The following is a 9,624-nucleotide window of genomic DNA, read 5'->3' on the forward strand; positions in this document are numbered from 1 at the left end:
ATTAACCCATTAACACCAGGATTTATGACTCATCTCTCCTTCAAAGGACCAAAGAGACCTGCTGGATTATAACTTCTTTTGAGCTGGAACTACTCTTACTTGAACAGTACATTGTCATTCAAAAGAAACAGGAGATTATTATGTAAAGGAATTTTTTGTGTCCTCTCAGAGAACCTATAATTCAGATGTTTAGGTTTGCCAATAAAGACCAGCTCAGCTGTTGATGGATTGATGAGAATGAGATAGTATCTTCCACAAAAACGTGAAGGTCTTTTTAGGTTTTAGGAATGAGATACCAGTAGAGAAACTGATTAATCAAAGTAAAAAAATAAAGCCACACTATTTTCAAGGAACGCAGGCCTCTGTTCTTTGGATTGCATGTAATTCTCCTTTAAGCATTAATTTTCTTCTACTGATTGAGGAATTACTGCATTTTTGTAAATGAAAATGATAGGGAGGGTGTGCATTATGATTTACCAACAGACAGTATTCTATTGGTAATCTGAAAAACATTCTATTCTACCAGACAAGCCGTACTGCAAAATCATTTGGCTCAATGGAGCCCCATCTTTGAGGTCAAAATCCTTAGCCAGGAAAAAGAGTGAGTCCAGTGCCGGCTGTTAGCTTCTATCCATCAGACAGCATTCTGTGATTCCAACCTCACTCTCTGTAGAGTACAATCATCCATCTTCCTCCCTACCTACCCTTCATTCCAACGCTATCCTTATTATAGGCCATAAGAAGCATGTTCATTCAAGCATTCTGTAGTTTTCTTTTTCACGCACACAACAGCCAACAAAGAAAAACACTGAGGTAAGAAGTCTCTCTGTGGCAACAAATGTTGCATTCTCGTGAAACCAAGGAGCAACTTGTCTGAGCCTCTCACCTCGGGAGCATTCCCGAGAGCGAGCCAAGCGCCCGAGCAGCGCTGCGGCACCTGCCGCAAGAACGCCAAGTCATCAGTTCTGAATGGATGTATTTAGTGGTGACATAACAATTGCAGGTTTACACTGGAAAGAAGAGACATTCTGATTACATTAAAACATTACAGTAGTTCCCTTAATGGAGATGTCTCTAGCATAATGATTAGGCATAAAGAGGAAAAAAACCCAAAACACTTAAAAAACCAAGTCTTACATACTTTCTCTTTAAAGTGAGGAAAACAGTCCAAAAAACTCCTATCCAGCGCAAACAGTAATTTGTTATAACACTAAGTTTCCCTTACAAATAAGTTATTGAAGTAATCCTATGGAAGTAATAAAGTACTGACAAGAGGGCTTACAGAACTACCACAGCAACATATAACCTGAGGGTAACAAAAAATGCTTTTATTAATCACAATATTACACAAATATTGCAGAGGCTTTTTTCCCAAAAGTTCTTGTAACATAGTGATTTTCTGAATTTCTCATATGAAGCAGCTTTCTCAGTTTAACAATGTATTCAGGGCACTGTCTACTCCATTGGAATTTACAAGACAATTTCTATGAATAAGCCATTCACATGAGCCTGTCATTTCTGTTCAGTCACTTCCCTGACATAAAATGGGTATACCCTTATGCCTAAGATTCAATAATGGAATATAAAAATACAAAGCAGAATCTGTTTTCAATGATACTAATTGCTCAAGACCTTTAGTGTTATCATATTCATTAAGGATGAAACACAGGCATGTTTATAGGGGGTTAGAGGGAGTTTATAATAATGAAGCAATAGGTCTTCATGCCTAGGAAAGCTGCAGCTCTGACATTCGAATCATTAGGAAAGCCTAAAGAATGTTTTGCTCAACGGGGGAGGAAATCTGCTGCTACAGTAGCAGGATGCCAGACAGCACAGTATGTTGCAATTCAACTGACCTATCATGATGAATGAGTAAAGAGGAAAGTAAAGTCACACAACATAAAACATTATGCCCACATGGTTGTATCTGCTAAACTAAAGACGTTATGTTTTTCAGAAAATATCAGTAAATCACAACCCTCAATTTTCAGATACTTAAACAAATAAAACAATTAAAACTGCATTTTATGCAGCAAGCAAAAGCACCTCCCAGTTCCAGCCCATGCCAGAAATACCACTTGAGGTTTGAATTCCTTCTTCACAAATTCCTACAAGTCTACTCAGAGTTCATCTTCAACTTGGCAAAGAGCAACAGCAAGCAGTCACTGCTTAGAACTCCGTACTGCTCTTTAGTGATTTCCTCCTATGGCTGATTTAACATTCAGTTACTACACAAATCTTTGCTGTATCTCAATAACAGCTGAACTGTGTTCAGAATTTGATAAATATGATCTGGGAGGAGAAAAAAATGGACACCCACTAGCATCACATACACTGCAGGTCAGGTTACTCTCATTTTGCCTGTTGAATTTCCAGCAGTTTTATCCAGCTCTACCTTCAGCTGAGCTCCCCTGAAACACATGATCATCAGCTAACTCGCTATTCAGCCAAAAACCCAATACTGGCAATAGTCAACTTCTTATAAGGAAAAAGGGGATCAAACTTTTTTCATGTTATGAAGGTACATAATGTCCTAGAAGACATTTTCTATGACAAATCTAAATTCAATGGCAGTTTTTCTGCAGAGATTATAAACATCTGTGAGGAAAGGAGCCTGAAAATCTACCAAAAATGTCATTACCTCAACACTAGTGGGTATGATACAACAAAGCAGCAGATACTTTACATAAAAGCGATTAAAAGGCAGGCACTTTTTAAGTCTTAATTTTTCTGGGTCCCTGTAAAAGTGATCCAGAAAATTTTTAAGGGACCCAAAGTTCTGTCACTTTGTTCCCAATCTCAATGAAATATCACCACTACTGTTTTTAGGTCAATAAGGAGTTTCTGAATTCATTTGTCTCCTTCCATTTTCTTTACTTTCCCTACTCATATAGCCTGTACTCCCATATATCAGTCAGTTACAAACTCATACAATAGTAATGAGAAAGCAGTGTAATCAAGTTTTATTCTCATTTTTTAGTGCAGTATCATAGTGACAACTCCGAAGGCTGAATGCAGAAATGATAATCAAGCTGTTCATTGAAATCTATCAGTTGCCAAAACAATGTATAAGCTCATTAACATACTGGAGCTGATTAAGCATACTAAGAAAAGTATGGAAATTATCAGTTAAAATAATTTCTAGAAAAAAAGTACTTGAAGACAGAGCTTAGAATTGTTTTGGTAAAACAAATTATGGATTCACCCCATCCCTATTAAAGCAAAAAAACCAAAATAAACTAAGACAAACTAGGATAGGGAAAAATACCAAACCTAGAGACCAAGTCCAAGACAAAAGTTCACAAGAGCCATACAAATACAACTCTATTACTCTGCCTTTATAAAGGACTAAATACTTAGAATTTGCCCAAAACAGAAAAAAATGTCATAAAAAAGGACTTTTTTCAAAACTTTTCACATATATCTTCTGAAAAAGTCTCCTGGTTTTGCAAACATCTTTTGTAAGCATTAGAGTAAAAAAATTGTCATTCTCCCTATCCCAAATATATTTAGAGAAACTACAAGAACATTTAGTTCTTCTGTTTGCTGGCTTATTTACAACAGCAATACCTAATTCCAGAACACTAATTGTCATGTGGTCGGCAAGCAGGAACAGAAAGAAACTGAGAAAGTATTTTATTAGTAGAACTCACAAAATTATATAAACAATCCACCTGCAGCATTAGCTCTCAAACTGTATCTAATTTGGGAAAGAGCATCAATACAACCCAAATCACCTATTTTTTCTCATTCTAATCAAAACCACCCCATTCTTGAATTTACCTACTCTTTTACTGCTTCCTGCTCACTCTGACTGTAAATCAAAATTCTCATCACTACTCCAGGATTAACTGGGTGCCCTCTGTATGTTCTCACGAATGGAAAGATACTCCTGTTGCAAGTGGAGATCAAGTTCCAGGAAGACAAGGCAACTAATATTGGTCTGTCTCCATCCCCATTCCCAAATGAGGCTCACAAAGGCTGTTAAGAGCAAGCCACTCAAGAATTTAACTGTGCCTAAAGTGACAAATTTTAAACCACAAATGCAGTGATTATTAATTTTGCTACATGACTTCCATGCCCCACTCATTCACCTGGCTTCCAAGAAGGAGACTGCAGACAGCCAAAGTAGTCACTTCAATCAAACCATGCAGGTAAGTGCCATACATGCAAACACTAGTAAATGAACACACAGATGATTACCACCACTTCCCTGTCTCTGGCTCCTCCAGAGAGATAAAGAACATCTGGAGCAGCAAGATGTTTTATACATTTTCCTCAGAAAAGTTTCACTGCAGCTTATGAAAAAGCCACAGTGGATTTCACTTTGCTAGCCTCATTTCCCTGGGCAGACATCACTTTCTGTACCAACAACATTCAAGGCCTCAGAGACAGCAAGCAAGGATCTCCAGCTGAGCCAGGACTCCACTGCAAAGCTGGCAATTCAACTGTTGCATCAAATGTGGGAGAACAGCATTTCCAAGGCGAGAGATGTGAGCACAACAGAGCATCTACCTTGAGTGCATTTAGCCCCATTTCATTTTAAGAAATTGCCTTCAACAGGACCACATAAATCCAAACATCACAAGAGCCCATGGAACCCTCCCATGCTGACCCAGAACTCCTCTTTTTCCTCTCATTCATATACTTGGGGAAAGGGGAAAAAAGTCTCTGACAACTGACTGAAAAACAATTGACAAGGACCTGCATCCAAGGCTAGGTCTTACAGCTACGGAGAAGCAAACAGGATCAGGCACAGCAACTCAAATCTTTTGCAGTACATCTGTTCTCACTCAAGCAAAGAATCCTAAATGCAACACATGACACACAACTGCTCCCCAAGGCACCAAAATATCAAGTTAGGGGCTGGGCTGATGATAAGGAATCATTAATCCTTCTGTATCTACCTGTCAGCAGGAAGCCTTAATGTACATTGCTAAACAGCAACAAGAGCAGATCCTGGGTCACAAGAATTCCAACAAACTTCATTCTGCTCAAGTCACTTTTCTGAAATGACAGTGACTTCCCTGAAAAAATATTTATAATCCTCATAAAGCAGCTGTTTGAGAAAATTTCTTAAACATCTATGAGTATTCACAACACAAAATCCTAGACCACAGAAATCTCTTGGTTGATACTGTAACAAAAAGTTCTTAATTCCAGGCAATAATTGTATCCTCCAGTGAATCAGACAGGATCTGCCCATTCAGGAACTACTCCAGTACCTCTAAAAGCCACTAAATTCAGTAGCATTGAGAAGTAATTATTGTCTGATTTCTCAACTGAAATTGGTCCAGTGTTCTGGTTCAGTTAACAAAGCAACTTCATTAACTGAGGCAACTGAGCCTTTGTGACCAAACCTTGCCAACACAGTCCCATCAAGAAACCAAATCAAATTTGCTAAGGAAACACAGGAGGCTACAATAAACAACTGCCCACCAAGTTCTCAGCTATCTACCAAAAGTCTCACAGAAACCAGAGACTTAATCATTTACTGCATCAACTTTCCTCTCACTACAAATATAAAGAAGTGCAAAGTAGTTTAAACCAATTCAAAAATGTTTGTTTGTATATGTGTATTCAAATATTTTACAGTATACATTAATTAATAGTCTAATGTTGTATTAATTAATAGTCTAATGTTGTACCTTCCCCTTTGCCACACAAGTGACTGTAGTGTAAGAGCAAAACTAGACTTCCAGGACAACTCCCAAAATGCAGAGCCTCTCAAACATTTTCGTGGTATTTGACAGGACCATAACTAATAAAAAGTTCCTAAAGTTTGTATCCTAGCTACCTTTTTCATTTTCCCTTCTACAACTATGAAAGATATTCCTTCTATCAATTCTCCCTCCCTCTCCAAATATTTCAGGCACCTTAACAATAAAATTTTCCACTTAGCTCTTTTAAAACATTTTAACACTTAAAAAAAACTTACAAAAAGAACACTTAACATGCCAAAAGAAAGAGCAGCATTCTGTCACAAAGTATTCCAAACATTCTAAATATTTTGAAAAGAAAAACAAATATTCGGTTATCTTTAGCACAAACCTGTTTATGCACACACCTCACAGCACATTTTAGCTGATTATCTTGAGATAATCCCATTCCCATTAAGATTCTACATTTAAGAAAGTTAATTTCAGAAAAAGGTAAGAGAAGGAAAGTGGCAAAACACCCAATCCATCATGTTACATCAGACAAAAAATACTCCAAAAGGTAATAAAATTAATTGTTTGAGACATCTGTATGATGTGTTTTAGCAACCCCAAATTTTCCCCCAGGAAAGCAATCTAATGCTGAATGATGCTTGTCAAGATAAGAAGAAATTTATCTTTTTGGCCAGTTGCACTGCAAACCTTGTAGATTGGAAGCCAGCTAATCAAAGTACTACAACAGAACTGTTTACATTTCCAGTGAGTAAGGGGGAGGGAGAGAGGGTGCACAAGGTACAAGACTTTTTTTAGTGACTTGAATGAAAACCTATTCTGCTTTTCAAGTCCTTAGGGTGCTCCCCCACTCTGCCTCTTTACACATCCTTGTATAAACTCTAGCTCTGAAGCTCCATTACTCAAAGTGATCAGCGATTTTTGAACAAACTGGCCCATACCACTTTGTCCACCTATGATGCAGAATAAGGAACTCAACATTTCTATAAGGAAATAAGCTAAAAAAACCCCACCAAGCTTATTTGCAAAGGAAGAAATACAAGGTCAGAAACATGAACTACAAGGTCAGAAACATGGACTCTGGCCTCTGGCTGTCCTATAAAGAAGGCTGATGTTTTTGACCTCACACCCAAAGGGCATAAGAGAACATAGGAGATTATTACTAGACATTAAAAAAAGATCTTAAGATACTAATTAATAGCAAATTGGTTACAAAAGCATGAGAACAGCAGTACACTTAAGTGTCTGGCATTATCTGAAGCTCTCACACTGTTGGAATTTCTATCCTATAGTTGCTTATTGAGCCTTCTAGAACAGTCAGGGCCTCACCTAGAAAGGCAGGCACCCTTCTACTTCTTTCTAAAGGGATAAAAAAAAGTAAATAAAGAGTAGAGAAGGAAAGGGATTTAAACTACTTATACAAAGGCTTCGTAGGCCACCTTTAAGCCATCATCATGAGACTAATTTCAATCTCATCACAAGCACAAATCAAGCTGAAATCAGTTTGTAAATTTCTACATTCAACACAGCTGAAAGTAATTCTGTTTCTGATAAAGCCAATCTCTTGAAGGCGTATTTCAGTAGTCTTAACCATGCTTCAGTGCAAAAGATCTCACTGACTGCTGACTCTAACAGTACCAAAAATTCTACAAGCATTTTGTAGTTATTACACAAAGCATCATTGGGAAAAACTACTTTTAAGAAAAAATATTTGTCAAGCTCTATGTGTCTTAAGGCAGGTTAGAGCCTGACACTTGCTCAGAGGGACCAACATGGAGACCATAGCAATCTCTACTAGATCAGTCTCAGCTGTTCAGGATGTATTTAACATAGTAGCAAGTTTTTCTCAAACTAAATCTGCAAGAACAAGAATTTACTTCCAGTTTTGCATTCAGGATATCAAACAGTTGACCAGGCCCATAAGAAATTAGCACATGTCACAAAACAGAGCCCTTAAGATGTTGGCTGTACTTATTACTCGGACGTTTTAGGAAGATGAACACAATACTGTAAGTCCTTAATTCATAGTTTGTAACTGGAATCTCTTTCACAGAGCAGTATTTGCAACACTAGGCCTTTAATCAACACTGAACAGTATCCCATTAGCCTTCAGCACCTGCCTCTTGGAGAAAAAAAAGAAAAATATTTTTATGCTCAATTAGTTACAGCCAAAGAAAAACTTGGAGCTCCTTTCATGTAAAGGAAATCACCTTCCCATGCAGATAGCACCTCACCGAGCAGCTGATGCCAGAAAACACAAGCTTGAACGAAACTGACTTATTGTTATGCTCTTGTCTGTTTCAAGTTTGTTAGTCAACACGCACAGCAGTAACAGCCATGCCGGCTGGGCAGCTGAGCGGGACACGCTCCCCGCCCGCCGGCATCAGCCGCTCACACAAAGTGTCTGCCAGGGGCACTCAGGCAGGGGGACAGTGTGCACAGTGTCCGTGTCCCCGCGGCCGCAGGGAGGGCCCGGAGCCCACCCGCCCCTCCAGCCCGGTCGCCCCCGCCGCGGCCCCGGGCCTTCCCCCCGCCGCCCCCCTCCCCGGGCCGGCTCCGCGCACGGCCCGGCCGCCCCTCACCTTCTCCTGGGCCTTGCGGTAGCGCTGCAGCGCCTGCTGGGTCAGGTCCCGCACGCGGAGCTGCCCGTCCTTGCAGGGCACCACGATGCCGGTCCGCCCGAAGCACACGGTCACTTTCATCTCAGCGCGCCGCCATGCCCGCCCTGCCCGCCCACGAACGGCGCCCGGCCGGGCCCGGCAGCGCCGGCAGGTGCGGCTCGGCGGCCCCACGGGGGCGGGCGGCAGGTGCTCCCGCGGGGCTGCGCCTCGGAGCGCGGGCAGCGCCGGCAGCGAGGCCCGGCCGCGGCCTCTCCTTCCGCCGTGCCCGCCCCGCCCCGCGCGGCGCTCCGGGAGGCGCGGGCCGGGCCGGGCCGGGCGGGGCGGCCGCGGGCGGCGGCGGCGCTCGCCCGGGGCACGGAGCGCCGGGCCGGGCTTAAAGGGGCCGCGGGTCAGCGCCCCGGGCAGCGGCGCCCTTACCGCGCGGCCGGAGGATGGGTGTCCCTTGCACGCCGCGCTGTGCGGAGCGGGCAGCCAGGATGCACCCGCGCCGCAGAACCCAGCCCGGTCCGCGGCTACGGCCACCGGCGTGAAATGCTGCGCTGAAGCGCGGGGCTCTGCCGGGCACGGAGAGTTGTGTGCCCCGCTGGCCGAGCAGCCCTCCCGCCAGCACGGCTCTGGGTTGGACCGCGGTAGGCACAGAGCATCCCTCGCGCTTCGAGCAGGCCCCGTGGCACACAAAATACACCTAAGAGAGAAATTGTGCCCAACCTGCTCGGCGGTGCAGCGACCGGGACCACAGCACAGACCTTGTCCCACGAAGCTGTGAAACACCTGCACACAGCTGCCCACCCGGAACTTCAGAGACTGACCCGAGACCTCACGCGCACCTTGTCACACTATACAGAGACCTTCAGGCACTGCCAAGCACCGCATCTGCTCTGCGGGACACACAGCACGCAGAGAAACCCATCACCCCCATACAGTGACAGCTCATACTCTTCAAGTCGTGATACAGCAAAGCCATACACCTGCATAATGGGGTGTGAGGCTCTGCAGCGCTCCCCAAACACCTGCTATTCTGCAAAGTACCCTTTTCTGTACTACTTGGTAACCAAATAGTGCTCCCTACACCTCACCTACCTCTAGACCACATACAACGTAGTACAAGTACTCAGTTTTCTCATAATCATAACAGATCAATCTACCCACCAAGATGCGTATTACTGAAAATCACTGCAAAGCAAAGGCAGTATAAAAATACCTCTAAACCACAGCATGACATCACACAGCACAAGGGGACTATTACTGCAGTAGAACTGCCCCACCAGTTCACATTAGCATTCAAATAGGCAGTCCAAGCCCTGTGCTGTGTGACGTAACCAAATGACAGTACC

General features: G+C 42.6%; 1 protein-coding gene across 3 annotated transcripts in view; it reads right to left on the bottom strand.

Moving 5' to 3' along the window:
• The window catches only part of PARD3B (par-3 family cell polarity regulator beta), a 391,325-nt gene extending 382,954 nt beyond the window's left edge, over window positions 1-8,371 (bottom strand). For all 3 annotated transcript variants that reach the window (XM_058028158.1, XM_058028157.1, XM_058028156.1), the window contains exon 1: window positions 8,252-8,371. In XM_058028158.1, the coding sequence (XP_057884141.1) occupies window positions 8,252-8,371 (120 nt within the window). The remainder of the gene's footprint in view (window positions 1-8,251) is intronic.
• Window positions 8,372-9,624: the final 1,253 nt, after the last annotated feature.

Source organism: Melospiza georgiana, chromosome 7 (assembly GCF_028018845.1).
Source record: "Melospiza georgiana isolate bMelGeo1 chromosome 7, bMelGeo1.pri, whole genome shotgun sequence".
Taxonomy (NCBI): domain Eukaryota; kingdom Metazoa; phylum Chordata; class Aves; order Passeriformes; family Passerellidae; genus Melospiza; species Melospiza georgiana.